The following is a 20,578-nucleotide window of genomic DNA, read 5'->3' as shown; positions in this document are numbered from 1 at the left end:
TGTGTGTGTGTATATATATATATATATATATATATATATATATATATATTCCAGGTGCATTTAGTTCTTTCATAAATCATGCTTTCAATTTGTGATCCATGATGCCAGAATGAGATATTTCCATCATGTTCACTTCTGATATTACTGGTTCAAACCCATCACTATACACTTTAAAAAAACTTACAAATTAAGATTTTAGCCCCACATAGGAATTCAAAATAGCATTTTTATTTTTAATATTTCATGGCATTTCTTTCTACATGTAAAAATTTCCCAAGTTAGTCTTTCAATCCAAACAATTAAATGCAACTTACTTGATCATGTGGTGACTTACCTTTTCCAGCTTTGAAAGAGCAAGAGAGTAACAGTCTTTGGCTCTGAATTGCATGAATCTCATGTTGGCTGGGTGGGTGAGCTCTGTGATAATACTGAGACTGGAAAACAACCTACATTTCAAAGAAATATTTGCATTACACTAACAATCCAAAATGGTGTTTTTATAACAACAGGTTTAGGAGTGAGTGATTCCTAGCCTCAGGCATTAAACTACATGCAGTTTTGAGAGCAAGTCATCCCACACAAACTGTTTTGTGGAAAAGAAATGCATTGCTATTTTCCAAAGAATATTTTAACCAACATTTTAGCACTGTAAGAAAACTAAATTCAGTAATTTAATTTTTATAATGCATTTTCTCACTCCTCATAAAGCTGATTGAAGAAGTTACCGCGTGAAAAATAATGAAATACGAATTTATAAGATGAATATGTGGATTGACAAAAATTTCTCACAATGAACTTATTGTCCATAATGTGAGTTCTAAGATTTCTTGCAGCTCTCTGTTCTCACAGTCTGTGCTTTTAATTGTCAAATCTTACTACAATGAAGCAAATATTGTCATTGAGATAACAACTCATTGTAATGAACTGAGGACATGGCTCAATTGATAGTGTTGTTCTAGAAGAATCCTGAGAATTTCCACTCGTCCTAGGGTTTTACATAAGCTTTCTTCCTATTTACATCCTCCTGCACAATGCACGTGCACACGCGCATACACACACACACACACACACTTGATGTTTCCCGCAGAAAAATGGGGCAAGATAAAACCACAACAAACACCTTACTGTTGCTGTGGTTGGTGATCTGATCTTTAGTTGATGTCTCTGCATCACTGGTAGCTCTCCTGGTTCACATATTTTGAGATTCCCTGTAGCAGCCACTTTAAGTGATAATCAGCTTTGTTCTCCATACAATATGTATTTAAACTTAGTTAAGGCCACTTAACTATGGGGGCTTCCCTGGCGGCTCAGACAGTAAAGCGTCTCCCTACAATGTGGGAGACCTGGGTTCAGTCCCTGGGTCAGGAAGATCCCCTGAAGAGGGAAATGGCAACCCACTCCAGTACTTTTGCCTGGAAAAGTCCATGGATGGAGGAGCGTGGCAGCCTACAGTCCATGGGGTCTCAAAGAGTCAGACATGACTGAGCAACTTCACTTTTTAAGGCCACTTAAAAAATCCCTGCTGGTAGCTGCACCTTTGCCTAGACCTCAGGCTCCAGAACTGACTGAAATATTCAGGACAGAAACATTCAGTTAGTAGCTCAGAAACAGGTCGTCTCCAGCTAACCTTTTATTTTTTTAAAGATTTTTTTTTATGTGGTCTGTTTTTAAAGTTGTTATTGAATTTGTTGCAATATTTACGTTTTGGCTTTTTGACCATGAGTCATGTAGCATCCTACCCCCTCGACCAGGGATTGAATGTACATCCCCTGCAATGGAAGGGTGAAGTCTTAACCACCGGATCACCAGGGAAGTTGATCTTACTCTCATTATCTGCTGGGTCCAGGAGGGAGGGCACTGTTACTCACATGCACGTGAGCATTTGATCTGAGGTCTTAGAGAGGAACTGTCAGCAGGACCCGAGAGATCACTCCTCTCCTCAGCTCTAACTCTATAAAACAGATGGGTGCTTTGCCAGAAGGAAAGTCTCCCTCCTTTTGGGAGTGAGAGGGCTCCCTGCAGGCTTGCTGGGATTTTCCCAAAGGGCCCTGAAGTCAGTTTCCACTGGGCTTAATCATCCTCTCATTTAAGATCTAAACAACTCTTAAAAATACTTAATTTCAGAGTTATCTGTGAAAACTATATGCCATCTTGGTTACATTACTGTAACAGTATTGACACTTACCTAATAAAAACATTTGAAAATTATGATATCATTAGGTGTTTGATGAGATCTGCACTTTGTGGGAAGCAATATAACCAGAATTGCATGGCCTCACCTCCATTTTGAGAGCAAATATTATTAAACTGGGTTGGAAAAAAGTTTGTTCAGATTTTCCCATAACTATATTAAGTACGGGGTTTCCCACGTGGTGCAGTGGTAAAGAATCCACTTGCCAATGCAGGGAATGCAAGAGACATGGGTTCAATCCCTAGGTCAAGGAGATCCCCCGGAGTAGGAGATGGCAACCCGCTCCAGTATTCTTGCCTGGAGAATCCCATGGACAGAGGAACCTGGTAGGCCACAGTCCATGGGATCACAAAGAATTGGACACTACCAAGCATGCATGCACACACAGTTTATGGAGAAACACCGTATAATTTGTATTCCACATGACTTTCTTTTAGAAAGAAAGTCATGGACTTTCTCTGGACTTTCCTGGTGGCTCAGATGGTAAAGCATCTGTGTACAATGTGAGAAGATTCCTGGAGAAGGAAATGGCAACCCACTCCAGTACTCTCTTGCCTTGAAAATCCCATGGACGGAGGAGCTTGGTGCAGGCTACTATCCATGGGGTCGCAAAGAGTCGGGCACGACTGAGGGACTTCACTTTCACTTTTCTTTTAGAAGCTCTATTCTTCTCCCTCAAAAGTCACCAATGTGCATACATTGATAAAAAGTTCATTTTTTCAGACACTTCTGAAAAATTAGAAGGGTGAGTTAGTGAGTGAAAGTTGCTCAGTCATGTCTGACTTTTTGTGACCACATGAACTGCAGCCCACCAGGCTCCTCTGCCCATGGAATTCTTCAGGCAAGGATACTGGAGTGGGGTGCTATTCTCTTCTCCAGGGATCTTCCTGACCCAGGAATTGAGACCAGGTCTCCTGTATTGTAGACAGATTCTTTACCATCTGAGCCACCAGAGAAACCTGAGAAATTAGAAGAGTGGCCTAACGGCAAAAAAATATAAAAAAAAAAAAAATATCAATTGACTTTGGGGCTGGTTTCTACTTCACCTGGTAAGCCTAGGAAGTGCCACCAACTGAAAAATCTCATACCATCTGGAAGTTTCAAAAGTCTTCATTTAAGAAACATTTTGAAACAACCATGTCACTAAAGATATTTACCGTGTTATGGTCTGTCACAGACAATATTCAATAATCTGACGCAGCAGAAACTAAAATGAATACATAAAGTAGCAAAATGGACAGTGAAGATAAAGCAGAGTCTCATTTAGAGAATAAATAGCATATTCATGATCTGAGCTTCTGAAAAGGAAAATTAACTGACCCAAGGTTTTCCTCTTTGTTCAGTTTTTAAAAATCTCTTTCGGAAGTTAAAAAAAAAAAAAAAGTCCAAAACTCTATAACACATAAAATTTAAAGAGCATTATTATTAGAGCTTTCCATGCATTAACTCATGCAAATCTCCAGAACATCAGGTGGAGACCTCCTTGTTCTGTGTTTCTGTCTGCACCTCCTGTTCCCTGGGAGGAGTTGGGGACCTATGGCTCATCCCTGACTCTGCCTTCTCAGTTCTCTGGGTTTGCGCTGGTCTGAGCCAGGCCTTGGGGTGAGCTCAGCCCTACAGGGCGGGCCCAGTGAATGCCTAGCAGGGCCTCTGATCAGACTCCTCTCTACTGCCAGGCACCAACCCAGCACAGCTCTGCCTAACGTGGGGATCACCTTCTGCCAGATGGAGGTCTACTATGGTCACTGCTACTTTCAATAAATAGGTGGGTAAGAAAAGAGATTCAGATGAGCCAAATAAAAAGGAGTATTACTAAGAATATCTAACTACATGTCAGAGTTTCTAATTTAAACTTTTGTAATCTCTACTTCTGTATCTACCCCTCAATAGTAGTTGTTAGATCATAATTTCATTACGGTGGTTTCAAATTACTGAGAACCATATTTAGCATCTAATTTAGTAAATAAGTATCAAGTATCTGCTATTGGAAAACGCTGGTTTCCGAGAGATTAAAACAAAAGTATAATGTTAAATCCCTGCCTTTGGTTTAGACTTTAGAAAAAAACTGCAAAAAGTTCATAAATTATATGAATGTATATATTTTTCTAAGGATGCTGCAAGTGGCTGACTGAAATCTGTGATTCACAAATTAAATAGGAACATCTTGGAAGGTGCTAAGATGCATGGTCAGGGAAGGAATTTCTGAGGAAACAAAGCTGTCAACAAGTAAGAAATGTATCTCATATTTTAGAAATTTTTATTTTCTCTGAGAAATATGACTTTTTCTTTCACATATGTTATTTTTGAATTTTAGAAAAATTTTTGATTACTTGAATTTTTTTCTTTATAATCCTTTTCTAACAAAATACATCAAATATGTACATACAGTGTGCTTTGTACGACTCTTTACAATCCTATGGATTGTAGCCCACCAGGTTCCTCTGTCCATATATATGTGTAGACAGATATATTTGAGGCTTTAGTAACAGACAGTGATAAAATATTTGAGTGATCCAGTCATTGTGTTTAAGTGACTTCTAGAATTGAAATTAGATAGAACAACAATATTTATGTGATGTGCCATTTCTGTTCTATATAACTGAACCTACTCCATTTATGTTACTTTAAACTGAAAAATTGAGTGAATTATCTAGTCTGCCACCTAGTAAAATCTTAGAACTAATAACCACTTAAATAATGAAATATTTTACTGCAGTGTCCTTCAAATCCATAAAATATTACCTGTATTGAATTATAATACTTCATATTTACACATTTGATTGCTTAAGAGATTTAATTATATACCTTTAAAATACTGACACTGTACACATATTTCTGAACCTTAACATGACTTAAGTATATTTTGAATATATAACATTTTAGAAATAAAATGACATAAAATGAGAAGTGAAAGGAAAAGGAGAAAGGGAAAGATATACTCATCTGAATGCAGAGATTCACAGAATAACAAGGAGAGATAATAAAGCCATAAGAAAAAGAGGCAAAGAAATACAGGAAATCCATAAAATGGGAAACACTAGAGATCTTTTCAAGAAAATTGAAGGTACCAAGGGAATATTTCATGCAAAGATAGGCACAATAAAGGACAGAAATGACAAGGAACTAGCAGAAGCAGAAGACATCAAGAAGAGGTGGCAAGAATATAGAGAAGAACTGTACAATAAAGGTCTTAATGACCTAGATAACAATGATGGTGTGAGCACTCACCTAGAACCAGACATCCTGGAATGTGAAGTGAAGTAGGCTATAGGAAGCACTACCATGAACAAAGCTAGTGGAGGTAATGGAATTCCAGCTGAGCTATTTACATCCTAAAAGATGACTATCTTAAAGGGTTGCACTCAATATGCCAGCAAATTTGAAAAACTCAGCAGTGGCCACAGCAGTGGAAAAGGTCAGTTTTCATTCCAATCCCACCAAAGAAGGGCGATGCCAAAGAATGTTCAAATCACCATACAACTGCACTCATTTCACATGGTAGCAAGGTAATGCTCAAAATAATTAAAGCTTGGTTTCAGCAGAACGTGAACCGAGAAATTCCAGATGTACAAGCTGGATTTAGAAGAGAGAGAGGAACCAGATCAAATTGCAAACATTTGTTGCATCATAGAGAAAGCAAGGGAATTCCAGAAAAACATCTACTTTTGCTTTACTGACTACGCTAAAGCCTTTGACTGTGTGTAGAAGCATAGTGTTAGTCATCCAATCATGTCTGATTCTTTGCCACCCTGCGGACTGTAGCCCATTAGCCTCCTCTGTCATGGGATTCTCCAGGCAAGAATACTAGAGTGGGTTGTATTCCCTTCTTTAGTGAATTTTCCCAACCCAGGGATAGAACCAGGGTCTCCTGCATTCCAGACAGATTCTTTACTATCTAAGCTATAAAGAAGTCCTACATGTAAGTGGCTCAGTCATGTCAACTCTTTGGAACAATTAGACTGTAGTCCACTAGGCTCCTCTTCCATGGAATTCTCCAGGCAAGAATACTGAGTGGTTAGCTGTTCCCTTCTTCAAGGGATCTTCCCAATCTATGGATCAAACCCAGGTCTCCCGAACTGCAGGTGGATTCTTTAACATCTGAGCCACTGTGTGGGTCACAACAAACAGTGGAAAATTCTTTAAGAGATGGAAATACCAGACCACCTGACCTGCCTCTGAGAAACCTGTAAGCAGGTCAAGAAACAACAGTTAGAACCAGACATGAAACAGCAGACTGCTTCAAATTGGGAAAGGGGTATATCAAGGTTGTATATTGCCACCTTACTTATTTAGCTTCTATCCAGAGAAAGAGGAGAGTGAAAAATTTGGCTTAAAACTCAACATTCAGAAAATGAAGATCATGGCATCCAGTCCCATTACTTCATGGAAAATAGATGGGGAAACAATGGAAACAGTGACAGATTTTATTTCTGGGGGGCTCCAAAATCACCGCAGATGGTGACTGCAGCCATGAAAGTAAAAGACACTTACTCCTTGGAAGAAAACTTATGACCAACCTAAACAGCATATTAAAAAGCAGAGACATTACTTTGCCAACAAAGGTCCGTCTAGTCAAAGCTATGGTTTTTCCAGTATGGATGTGAGAGTTGGGCTATAAAGAAAGCTGAGCAATGAAGAACTGATGCTTTTGAACTGTGCTGTTGGAGAAGGCTCTTGAGAATCCCTTGGACTGCAAGGAGATCCAACCAGTCAATTCTAAAAGAAATTCACCCTGAATATTCACTGGAAGGACTGATACTGAAACTGAAGCTCCAATCCTTTGGCCACCTGATACGAAAAACAGCCAACTCAGTGGAAAAGACCATGATGCTGGGAAAGATTAAGATCAGGAAGAGAAGGGAGTGACAGAGGCTGAGATTGCTGGATAGAGTCACCAACTCAATGGACATGAGTTTGAATAAACTCTGTGAGATAGTGAAGGACAGGGAAGCCTGGTGTGCTGAGTTCATGGGGTTGCAAAAGTTGGATATGGCTTAGCAGCTGAACAACAACAATTCTCTTTTTCCTAGGTACTAGGATCACCATGCTGCTGCTAAGTTGCTTCAGTTGTGTCCGACTCTGTGCGACCCCATAGACGGCAGCCCAGCAGGCTCCCCTGTCCCTGGGATTCTCAAGGCAAGAACACTGGAATGGGTTGCCATTTCCTTTCTCCAATGCATGAAAGTAAAGTCGCTCAGTCATGTCTGACTCTTAGCGACCCCATGGACTGTAGCCCACCGGGCTCCTCCATCCATGGGATTTTCCAGGCAAGAATACTGGAGTGGGGTGCGATTGCCTTCTCCGAGGATCACCATAAAGCAACATAATAACTGAAACTAATGTACTTTGTTTTATCTAAAAATGTTCTACAATTACTTCTCTAGATAATACTCTAGTTACATTTTACCTGTGGCGGATTCATTTTGATATTTGGCAAAACTAATACAATTATGTAAAGTTTAAAAATAAAATAAAATTAAAAAAAAATAAAATAAAATGACTTGTTTAATACTTTCTTTGTATAGTGGAAGAAAACTTGCTACCCCAAAATGCCTGTGGCATTTGAAGTTATTTTTTATTCAAGGCATATTTTGATGTGGCTATTTAAATTTACTCAGTGATGTAAATGTAATTGTGTAAAATATCTATGGACTAGTTACCTGCATGAATTAATTCATTTAATAAATAATTCTGAAATGCTCAGGTATGCTAACCAACATAAAGATGAAAATCATACTATACACTTTATTTCACAAACTGGGAGAACTCTGAGACTAGCTGCATTATATATTAAAGCAAGACAATCAAACATAAGAACATAAAAATCTGGAAAATATTTATAATATTTAATAAAATATTACTAAGCTAGTGTGTCACTCTGTTCAATTTGATCTGTGGTGGCTGGGATTGATGTTTTAAATCACAAGGGGTATATATTAATGTAAGGTATATAGACACACTTAAATGCATGAGACACCAGTTTTAGACTCTAACTAAATATTGGCACTAAAACAAATACGAAAATATTTTAATTTTTCACAAACAATTTTAAAACAATTTAGATCTGAGTCTGAGGTCGTTGTTAAATGACCATATAGTAAACATCAGATATCTCCTAAAAAGAAAATTTTAACCCATGTAAACCAAAGAAAATATTAAAATGTTTTTGCACTATATAAAGGAATTACTCTTGCATTGATACATATTCGGTATCAGTATTCTTGAATTACATCATTTCCCAAGTGCCTATGGGTGTCATTTCTTCAGTAAGACTATAATTACTAGTACCAAGCTAGAAATAATATTCCCTTTTTATTTTTACTCTTAACATGATGTTTTTCCTCCTGTCAATTCAAACGTCTTCTAACTGGCTGGCTCTCAATTGCTCTCACTTATCCTCAAACCACTCTTTACCTTGAAGCTAAAATAATATTTTATTTATTTATTTTTAATTAATTTTAACTTTGCTTTACAATTTGGTGTTAGTTTCTACTATACAGTTTCTACTATACAGTCGCAAAGAGTCGGACACGATTGAGCGACTGAACTGAACTGAACTGCTCTACTATACAGCAAAATTAATTGGCAAAAAAATATTTTAAATCCTGTATCTTTCAATTCCTGTTATTCCTAAAATAAAGCGCAGCTCATTAAACTGCTCTTCAAAGCCATGAGTAGTCTGGCTTCTGATTTCCATGCAGCCTAAGTTGGACTTTCCCCTGGCTCTGCTCCAAGTGCTGTTTAGTTCCCAGAGCCTTGGTATTTGCTGCCCTCTTGTGGAATTCTCTGCTCATCTCTGCTGCTGCTGCTAAGTCGCTTCAGTCTTGTCCGACTCTGTGCGACCCCATAGACGGCAGCCCACCAGGCTGCTCATCTCTACACCCACTCAACCTCTTTCTAGTAAAAGTGCGTGTGTGCTGTTACTCAGCTGCGTCTGACTCTTTGTGACCCCATGGATTGTAGCTCACCAGGCTCCTCTGTCCATGGGATTTCTCAGACAAGAATACTGGAGTGGGTTGTCATTCCCTCCCGGCGGGGATCTTTCTGACCCAGGAATGGAACCTGCGTCTCCTGCATTGAAGGCGGATTCTTTGCCACTGTGCCTCCTGGGATGCCCTTCTAGTTAAACACTGAGTACCAATTCCTCAGGGAGGCATTCCTTCACCCAGTGGACTAGATCACATAGATTCTTCTATTTTCTTTAGTTGCCAAACTAATGAGAGGGTAATAGGCAGGAAGCCAGGGGTCTCCAAACGGAGGAAATAGCTTGCAAGTGTCAGACATTTTTATCTCTCTTAAAGGGCAGGAGGAAACAAACTAGCTGATATTTTCCCTTCTCTATACAAATTTAAAAGGAGGTTTCTCTTAAAATACTGTGTTGCCATAATGACACCTGGTTTCACCTGAAGTTAACTATTCTCAAACCTTGAGATAACCAATGCATTTTTCTTATGGAAATGTTTGTCTTAAGATATGCTAATGTAATATGCATTTACCTCAAACTCTGTCTTCATGTCGGTTGCCTCATGGCTCAGAATCTACTTGACAAACCGGTATGTTATACTCAGATATTGTTCCCATAATCTATGTAAATGAAACTATTTGTATGGTAATCTGTCCTTCTACAAGATTCAAGTTAATCATTTTATGGCCCAGGATGAACCATTTGGTGCCAAAATTATCCCAAAATGCATCTTATGGGTGAGGGGCCTGGTGCCATTCTGAGTTTTAAGACATTCCTTTCTTTCATTAACAGACTGCTAGTGACTATATAACATCCAGCTGAAGACTAGCAGGGGGGCACTCTTTCTGCCCCCTTCTGATGCCTATGTCAGAAGCTTTCTCTATCTCCCTTATACTTTAATAAAACTTGATTACACAAAAGCTCTGAGCAATCAAGCCTTGTCTCTGGCCCTGGATTGAATTCTTCTCCTCCAGAGGCCAGGAATCCCAGTGTCTTTTCGTTCAGCAACGTTTCACTAACGATCCTTCTAGTTATATCTTTAAACGACTTGCTTAATTTTTTTTTTGTAAAGTGGAGCAAAACTTGCCACTTCAAAATGTCTTTGGTGTTGGAAATGGTTGTTTTTATTCAAGGCACATTTTGATGTGCCTAAGTTGAATTTAGGTACTAACACTTGTTCATAAAAGTGTGAAAACGTTCAGCATTTCCCAAATGTACAGAGTGTTTCGTTAGGTAAAACCTCAGCAAGATAAATTTAAATTTGAAAGTGAGGACCAGCTTTTCTTTCAATTTGAAAAAATTTTAAGGAATCTTTGTGCCTGGGAGACTCACCTGAGTGCTTCTCTGAGATGTTTAAGGATGGGTGCTTAGGCAGGTGGAAGAGTTGATAAAGGGGGCTTCTCTGGGGTGGCTCAGGTCAATGCAAGAGACACAGGAGACATGAGTTCAATTCCCGGGCTGGGAAGATCCCTTTAGAAGGAAATGGCAACCACTCCAGAACTGTTGCCTGGGAAATCTCATGGACAGAGGAGCCTGGCAGGCTGCAGTCCAAGAGTTGCAAAAGAGTTGGAAAATGACCGAGCAACTAAATAACAACAACACCATGATAAAGATCTGGTACTGTCTTCTGTGCTCTGAAATGGCCCTTAGGGGAGCAGGCAGGCCAGCTGCTAGGGACTCCAATAGTCTCTTCTGAGCAAAGCAGGGGAGGGGATCTGGCAACCTCTGGGCTAGAGGTCATCCACAGGAAGTTTGCTGCTCTATGGAGCAACTAGGAGCCCACAGAGGAAACTCCCCAGAAGAGAGGCATGCATCCGGGTAAGGACCCGCTTCTGCAGAGACATTGCATGCTGGCACAAAGCATGGCTGAGTGTGGAGGTTCCTCTTGGTTCAGCCATCCCAGTACTTAGGGGTTCTCCCTAAGTGTTTGAGTGTTTACACTCTGGGTATTTCACTCTAAACTTTGTATGCTAAAGACAAATCACTTCCTGGGTGGGTATTTTGGGGCCCAGACAGCAAACAGGTAACCGTCACACTGGATGAAGATACATTAAGCTGTGTTGTCCAGTGTTCAGTCACAAAGCTATGTTTCAGATACAACTCCAGGTGGAAAAGAATTCTCCCCAAATCCCCCCAAACCCCCAAAATCCTCTTCTGCTTCCCACTCACACACACAAACACTGCCAATCAAGTAAGGAGACTCTCTTGTTTGCCTTTGGTCTCTGGGGACTAACTCTGGAGGGTCCTCAGACAAACCAGGGAGAAGAGAGCCCTGGTCAGTAAAGCTGAGTGTCCTCATAAGCTGGGCGGGTAGGAGCTCAAGTGATCAATCTGAGCTTCTGAAAAACAAATTCAACCTTATTCCAGACTGGTCATATATTAGTAAGTTGTGAGCTAGAGCACTCTTAACTTTCACTTCAGACTTGAATTCTATCCTGTTTTTATCTCTAATATAAGCACAGATTGAAGATTTTTCTAACATATTCCTTCACAGTTTTAAAAGCAAAAAATATAAAACTCAAAAGGCCTCCCATCCAAACGGAATGCCAAAATAATCAAGTTAAAATGGCATGGCTCAAACTGCTACACAGAAATGCTAACATAAAATGTAGCATCACCCTGTATAAAGTAACAGCATACGGTAATTTTATTCATCTAAAACATCCAGATACTAAGGAGATCACAAGATTTGATTGTCTCCTAGAAATAAATAAGCCAAGGAAATAATGCATCTAAATTCTTGCCCCAATTTTCTAATTAATAAACTCACCATGATGTCTGCTTACACATTTTGGTGGCCACAGTATTTTAGAAACAGCAATTCAAGTTTGCTTAAAAGACACATTCTTGTGTTAAAAGACACATTCTATTAATATGTAGAAACGGCCTATTACTATCTGCCTATTATGTACTTCTCAGAAATCATCTCACTTAGTCCTTTCAACAGCCTTGCTTGGCAGGACGATGCAAGAGTTTGGGTGCATTCAGACTACCCAGATTCAAGTGAAGTTCATGTTAGGCTTTGGAACTCTTCCAATTTAAATCCCAAACTCCATCAATATCAGCTGAATGACTCTTAGGCTATCTCTCATGTTAAAATACTTCAGCATAAACAGGGTGATAGGTTCAGAGTCAGGTTTAAGATAAACTTCAGTTGCAGCTAGCATTTAGTTTCACCACCCAGGGTGCCTCAGGTTTTTTTTTTCCCCATCAGAGAGTGTATATCCTAGAGTTGAGATGGTTCTATTAGCTATATTTCTGTCGACACTGTGCGCCTCACTAATAAACTGATTAGAACTGGCTCTTCTTTGAGGAAATGAATAATGGTTGAAATATTTTAGAGGACTGGCTGAAATATTTTAGAGATATTATTGTTAAAATAAACTCTAGGTCCAAGATGGAATGGCTCCTGTCCTGGTGCCATATCTGCAAACCAAAACTTAGATCATATTCCTGTCCCTGTAAATGTCCCACTCAACCAGAAATAGATTACATCCAGTCAGCCAGTCCGCAAATGCCAAGCCAACTCGGCTTGGTACTTACTTCTTTATTCATTCTCTATTTGTTTCTCTTCTTTGTTTCTTATTCTTTAAGCTTTAAAAGCTTCTTTCCTCCCACCCCATGGCTCAGCAGGTAAAGAATTTGCCTGCAATGCAGGAGATGAAGGAGATGTTGGTTCAATCCCTGGGTCAGGAAGATCCCCTGAAGTAGGAAATAGTGACCCACTCCAGTATTCTTGCCTGAAGAATCCCATGGACAGAGGAGCCTGGTGGGCTACAATCCATGGGGTTGCAAAGAGTCAGGACTAAGCACAGCACAGCATCCCATTTTGCAGTTCTCTGGACTCTTGGGAATGGAGATTGCACACTTTGTGAAGTGTTAATGTTTGTTTGTATCAAATTGTACTAAATTGTCTTCTTTAATAACTTTTATGGTTTTTCCCGTAGTCACTTAAGGATGTGAGAGTTGGACCATCAAGAAGGCTGAGTGCCAAAGAATTGATACTTTCAAATTGTGGTGCTGGAGGAGGCTCTTGTGAGTCCCTTGGACAGCAAGAGATCAAACCAGTCAATCCTATAGGAAATAGACCATGAATATTCATTGGAAGGACTCATATTGAAGCTGAAGCTCCAATACTTTGGACACTTGATACAAACAGTCGACTCATTGGAAAAGACCCTAATCCTGTGAAAGACTGAGGGCAAGAAGAGAAAGAGACAGCAGAGGATGAGGTGGTTAGATAGCATCACCGACTCAATGGACATGAATCTGAGCAAATTCCTGGAGATAGTGGAGGACAGACAAACCTGGCATGCTGCAGACCACGGGTTGCAAAGAGCAAGACACCACTTAGAGACTGAACAACAACAACAAATTCATTTTTAACATTATTCCCTCCTGCAAACTCGGTGTGTAAGAATCTAGTTCCCTTGAAGATGGGGCCCTAGGCTTTTATCCTAATATCTGCTAATACTATCCTAATAGTCTTCAATCCACACACTGACTGGACTTCTGGGAGCTTGATGCTTACTATAAGAGTAATTGGGATCCTCCCTCTGCAATTTGTCATCTTCCTATAGGAAATTTCATGCAAAGTGGTGGATAGAAAACAGGAAAGGTCAGAAAACTGGGAGTAGGAGGAAGAGAGAAAAGGGGAGCAGAGTTGAGACTAGTGTTAGCTTGCAGTAGATCATCAGTGATTGTTTAGAGGATCAGCACAGGGCTGTTTATCATGATTGATCTTGGAACTGAATTGGGGTAAGGAAGGAAGATGAGCCCTCAGGTGACTAAGGACAGTAGGATCAGTGGACAGTAGATTCCAGTGAAAAAGGACGGTTCAGAGATGGGGATGTGAGAAGCAATGACATAGAAAATAAGTAGTAGTGCTCAGAGAGTTGAATGCAACTCGGAGTATGGAGTGGAAACTATTGATTTTCCAATCACATGAGAATGGGTGACTAAGGGCAGATATCCAAAGGACCATCTGCCTAGGATTTTTGAAATCATCAAGAATTATGGTAGAAGCAGGGCTGGCAAGAGTCACAGTGTATCAGGAACTGAAACCTTCAAGAAGTGTGGAAGAGTGACCTCAAGGGTGATGACTGACTGACCAATAAAATGAAACCACCGAGTCTATAATTCTGGTTATTTATCTACATAAATGGTATTATATATACCATAGAGACATACTGATTCTGGTTCTTTTATTATGTAAGACTAGCCTAGTTTAGCATGCCTAATTAACTGATGAATTACTCCATCAAAAAGTCTCCTAGATTTCTTTAACGTTTATTTAAGTATTACCGTATTTTGTAAAAATTATAGGTGGTTTACAACGTTGCATTCATTTCAGGTGTACCAGACAGTGATTCAGTTATACATACATATATGCCTATTGTTTTTCAAGTTCTTCTCCCTTATAGGTTGTTTATTTTATATATAGTAGTTGCCTTGCGTGCATGCTCAGTTGTGTTTGACTCTTTGTGACCCCATGGACTGCAGCCCGTGAGGCTACCCTGCCCATGGAATTCTTCAGGAAAGAATACTGGAGTGGCTTGCCATTCCCTCCTCTAGGGGATCTTCCTGACCCAGGATTGAACCTGAGTCTCCCATGTCTTCTGCATTGGCAAGTGGATTCACTACTGCTGAGCCACTGGGGAAGCCCCCCATGTATAGTGGTGTGTATATGTTAATCCCAATCCCCTAATTTATCCCTCCTCCCCTTGTCCCCTTTGGTAACCATAATTTTTTTTTCTATATCTATTGGTCTAAAATATTTTTTTTCCCTGAAAAATATTGTTTTGTACTTAGATAAATAATAATGCCTTTGTGAAGAGAGGAAAGAGAAGAGCAGAGTCTGGGTACCTAATAGTGCTTCTCAAATTTCTGTTTGAAACTATTTACTCTAGATGTGTTTTTGCACTATACAAATTGCATAATTTCTAAAATATCTTGCAGAAGATAAGTAACTTTTAATAGCAAAAAGGTCCAAAGGCACACATCTGCTCTCCATCCATCCTTTTAAGAGGTGGTCCTCCTCCACCAGGTACTCAGGGCAGGCAGGCTTGCCACCATCAGCAAACACATGTGTATCTGCCCTTAGGTATTCTGGTTCATTTTAAATGATTAATTTGAGACTTTGCATCTCTCAGTAAAATGGGGATTTATTATTCTCTTAACATAAAAATAATTCATTCAGAGCATATATCAAATCAATAGAAATTTCACTATAATACAAATAAACTCACAGTAAGTTGAAAATTAAAATGGTATGCTTAATTAAAGACCCAGGACCCTCTGCTGCTAAAACTATAATTAGCTTTTGCCAAGCATGGAATAAAACACTATGAGTTGACTTTATTCATTGACTATAAATCTCATCCTTCTGTATTAATTTTCTACCTTGTATTTCCTTTTTCATTCTCTAGAGAGAAAAAAAGTGCTTATATATAATATGTCATATTTTAACCATGTGTTATGCTACTTTTAAATGTACTACTTACATAGCTCAATGACTAGTGAGCTATATTCTAAATGATCCAACCCATTACAGTGACTTCAGATAATGTATTACTCCTTCTGAACAGGAGTAAGTTCTAGGCAAGTTCATAGTAGATTTTGCAGGTGCTGGAGAGATTCTTTCAGTTCAGTTCAGTTCAGTTGCTCAGTCGTGTCCGACTCTTTGCAACCCCATGAATTGCAGCACGCCAGGCCTCCCTGTCCATCACTAACTCCCGGAGTTCACTCAAACTCATGTCCATCGAGTCGGTGATGTCATCCAGCCATCTCATCCTCTGTTATCCCCTTCTCCTCCTGCCCCCAATCCCTCCCAGCATCAGAGTCTTTTCCAATGAGTCAACTCTTCGCATGAGGTGGCCAAAGTACTGGAGTTTCAGCTGTAGCATCATTCCTTCCAAAGAACACCCAGGACTGATCTCCTTTAGAATGGACTGGTTGGATCTCCTTGCAGTCCAAGGGACTCTTAAGAGTCTTCTCCAACACCACAGTTCAAAAGCATCAATTCTTCAGTGCTCAGCTTTCTTCACAGTCCAACTGTCACATCCATACATGACAACTGGAAAAACCATAGCCTTGACTAGACGGACCTTTGTTGGCAAAGTAATGTCTCTGCTTTTTAATATGCTATCGAGGTTGGTCATAACTTTCCTTGCAAGGAATAAGCATCTTTTAATTTCATGGCTGCAATCACCATCTGCAGTGATTTTGGAGCTCCCCAAAATAAAGTCTGACACTGTTTCCACTGTTTCCCCATCTATTTCCCGTGAAGCGATGGGACCAGATGCCATGATCTTAGTTTTCTGAATGTTGAGCTTTAAGCCAATTTTTTCACTCTCCTCTTTCACTTTCATCAAGAGGCTTTTTAGTTCCTCTTCCCTTTCTGCCATAAGGGTGGTGTCATCTGCATATCTGAGGTTATTGATATTTCTCCTGGCAATCTTGATTCCAGCTTGTGCTTCTTCCAGCCCAGCATTTCTCATGATGTACTCTGTATCTTTATATACCTGATTTCCTGTCTTCACACTGATACTGCAAGAAGACTGAATTATTCTCCACATGCATTTTATAGATGAGGGAAACTGAATTTCAGTGAGGTTAAGAAATACACTCAAAGTCACATTTAGTAATTTTCTCTAGGAACTTAGTTTGTTGTTATATTGTTCCAAGGTCCACAGCTTTTCCACTCTGCCCCAGGGGGGTGATAATCATATGGTTAATAATTACAGTAGCTAATATTCATTGGGGTAAAATCCACTGGAGGAGGGCATGGCAACCCACTCCAGTATTCTTGCCTGGAGAATCCCTATGGACAGAGGAGCCTGGAAGGCTACAGTCCAAAAGGTTACAAAGAGTCAGACATGAGTGAAACGACTTAGTGTAGCATGCACAATGTTGACTGGGGCTTCCCAGATGGCACAGTGGTATGCCTGCCAATGCAGGAAATGCAAGAGATACAGTTTTGATCCCTGGATCGAGAAATCCCTGGAAAAGGAAAGGACAACCCACTCCAGTATTCTTGCCTGGAAAATTCCAAGGACAGAGGAGCCCAGTGGGCTACAGTCCAAGCAGTCACAAAGAGTTGGACACAGGTGAGCACAACATTTATTGGGAACCTGAAAATGACCAGGCAGGTATATGTTGTTATAACTCCAACAACCTTATGGTTAAGACTTCAAGATTTAGAGAAGGAAAGTAATTTACCTAAGATCATGTAATATATAGCCAACTTAAGTGAGACACAAATCTCCACTCTCCTGAATTCTGACCTCAAACTGTAAACAGATAACTACCCTCAATAGATGTTCTGCTATAATATGAAGGTATGAAGGGAGGAGAGAAAAAAATCAAGTTCAGATTGTTTTACTTATTTTCTTAATTTGGTAGCTCAGATACTTCCTTTAGACTTCTGCAAAGCTCATAAAACTGAAATAATGATCTTTTAGATATTTAAATGTTAAATGATTTTAAAAAGAATCATTCCAAGTGATGCAGATGTCTCAATTTACTGGTGACTCTTTTTAGAGGTAAATTGACTGTTTTTTTTTTTTTTTCTTCTTCTTTTTTTTAATGAATCATTTAAAAAGTCTTTATTGAATTTGCTATAATACAGAGATTGAACCCACACCCCCTGCATTGGAAGGTGAAGCCTTAACCACTAGACTGCCAAGAAAGTCCCTATTAGAGCTTTTGATTTTGCCCACAGCATGAACTTTTATCTGGGCACTACTGCTCATTCTTACCCAAAGATTTCCATAACAGGAATTCCTATCTGGGTGGGCTGAATTAACAAAAGGCAGGAAAACAGCGAGGATAAGCTTATGACTTAGCTCCTGACATGGGTGAATGAGCCTTGAAATCTTTTATTCCTGGTTACTCAGTATGCAAATGAATACCTTTGGCCACTGCTGGGCATAAAAGCAAAATCAGAACATGCACAACATGAAAAAAAAAATCACGACTGCTACTGAACACAATTTTTAGAATCTGTTAGTTGAACTATATAAGAAAACAGATGTACTATTCTTTTTATTTTTAAAAGAATTGCTGACCTTGTGTTAAAAAGTACGTTTCACATAGGACCAGTCACACATTAGGTCCTAAATCCTATCTGTTTTATGATCGAATGGATAAACATAGCTTCAGTTTGCATCCCACCTGCATTCCTTAGAGACAGTCGGGCGTTTCACAGGTGGTTAGCAGTAAGTCTGCGGAAGGGGCGGACTGTCCAGACGTTTACCTGAACAGGGTCTGCACGTTGACGATGGTTTTGGCGTCCGCCATGTAGTCTTCCTCGGCGCTCATGGTGCTTTCTTTGTCCACGACCACCATGTTGGCAGCAAAAGTCACTCCACACCTGAGTAAATCATCGAGGCTTTGATAAAAATCAACAGAGAAAAGTGAACTTTCAGTAAATCTCAGTGTTAGAATGATGCTGAAACTCATCTACCCGCTCCCCACGCTTATGCATAGAGGTTACTGTTATAGGTGGCTTGCACAGAGTGGACACTGATAGATGTTATGGGAATTAATACAATATTCTCCAGAGATACGAAATAAATTGCCTTTGGGGGTTCTATATGCTTCATTAGATCTCAATAATTTCAAAGCATATGCATTAAGGATCTTTCTTTAATAATATTTATGAATTTTATAAATAAAGCCTGAAAACACCAATTTTGCAATCAAACAGAATGAGAGCATGTTAGACCTTTGTTTTTACAGTTAGCATATTATTTCAAAAATGGCATTTGCATTTTTTTTATCTCTGAAGCACTTCTGGTAAGAATAAAAATGAACATATATTAATTTAGATGATCAAGCCTAACAAGGAAATATATTTATTAGAGATATTTATTTTTAAATGTCTATTTATCTGTGTGAAGCTATGTTTTATAGATTGGTTCTACACAGCCAAAAACATGTAAAACATATAAATATCATTTGCTTTCAAGCCTACCTTTTAGACACTTTTTGAGCAAGTGAGTAAATGAATTAAATTTGTTGGTTGCAGGAAACAATTGCTAAACTAAGACACAAGTTCCTATGAGTTACCATAGATAGAGTCAGTCATCTCCCTTATCAGTGATAAAAAATTTACCTAGCATTGAATTTAAAAACAATGTTATAGCAAAAGCTGAATCAAGAAAACCATTTTTCATTGCCTCTGCTTCACACAAATTTCAAAAATAGGACTGAATTGGAGAAGGGAGATTATATTTGAGTGAATGCAAGGGTATTCTAGGTTCAGAGTTGACTGAAGACAAATAAGAAAAATTGGGCTAACTGATTTCTCCATTTTCTAATGTAAAAAGTGTAAAACTCAAAGAGCAGTAGCTCCTTTTAGATTCTTAAAAGGAACAGTTAATTCTGCTAAAGATTGTCTCAAACTGCATGATCCCTTGAATTAGCTCTCTCACATTAGAGGGGATTATTTTCCTGTTACAGGAAGGCAAGAGGCAAGATTTCTTACTCTGTTAAATGGCGAGAGAGTATTACCAAAGCTTTGAGTCCAAGATCCCCAGGAATAGTCCAGAAAAAAATATTTTGCTTGAATCAGGCACAGTGTTCTATAGCAGGGATTTTATGGCTAAAACTGTGGAAACAGAATGTTATCCCAAATAAATTTCCTATGGTGAGAGGGGCCAGGTCCATAACATCTAATCAATATGATGACCAAGTTTAAATTTCCAGGAATGCTTTGCTAGGGTATTCTTTTTATCTAGGAAATTTATAATTATTCTTACATCTGTTAAAATACTTTTTAAAGGAAAGAAGAAGTTGGAAAGCAAATATGATCCCTTGGGGACCATAAATAAGATGCCAAATCTTATGACTTCACGCACTATTATTATAGTGTTAATTCACTTTTTCATATTTCAGCTCTTATGATCTTTATTTCCCCCATTAAACAAATTGTCTATATAGGAAAAGGAAAAGTTAATTAATAGAAGGTAACCTTGATCAAAAAATGATACCCAGAAGTTGTAATAAAAATGAATATTTCATCGTCAATAAATCAAGGAAGTTGAGACTTGACAAAAAAAGTCACTATGAGAATATTTGTACTAAACAGTTACTTGCTAGCCAAACCTGTACATATCAGTTAATGACATACTGAAAATACTGGCTGTTGCAATTTACACATAACATTGGCAAATGATTTTAGTAATTATCATTGAATATGAATTTAAATCTAAAGAAATTTATAGGATCTATACAAATTTAGAGTGGCATTTCTGAATCACATAAAAACTATTCTTCATGTTTTAACTTTAGCTTATTTGTATTCATTTAGAATTGTATTTTATTCTTTATCTTTTTGGTAGACTACCACTTTCTTTTTATAATTCTGTGTGTATCACAATTTCTTCCCACCATCTTATCTACAAAGACTGTTTTTAATT

At 38.8% G+C, this 20,578-nt stretch overlaps 1 protein-coding gene across 11 annotated transcripts in view; it reads right to left on the bottom strand.

Annotated features, from left to right (window-relative positions):
* KCNT2 (potassium sodium-activated channel subfamily T member 2) overlaps positions 1 to 20,578 on the bottom strand; it is a 433,505-nt gene that overhangs the window by 67,218 nt on the left and 345,709 nt on the right. For 10 of the 11 annotated variants that reach the window (XM_027564397.1, XM_027564399.1, XM_027564402.1 and 7 more), the window contains 2 exons: positions 18,412 to 18,546; positions 335 to 446 (listed from right to left, as the gene is read on the bottom strand). In XM_027564397.1, the coding sequence (XP_027420198.1) occupies positions 335 to 446; positions 18,412 to 18,546 (247 nt within the window). The remainder of the gene's footprint in view (positions 1 to 334; positions 447 to 18,411; positions 18,547 to 20,578) is intronic. The other variant, XM_027564403.1, reaches the window with a different exon arrangement.

Source organism: Bos indicus x Bos taurus, chromosome 16, assembly GCF_003369695.1.
Source record: "Bos indicus x Bos taurus breed Angus x Brahman F1 hybrid chromosome 16, Bos_hybrid_MaternalHap_v2.0, whole genome shotgun sequence".
In the NCBI taxonomy this organism is placed as follows: domain Eukaryota; kingdom Metazoa; phylum Chordata; class Mammalia; order Artiodactyla; family Bovidae; genus Bos; species Bos indicus x Bos taurus.
This window is presented reverse-complemented; position numbering and strand designations above follow the sequence as displayed.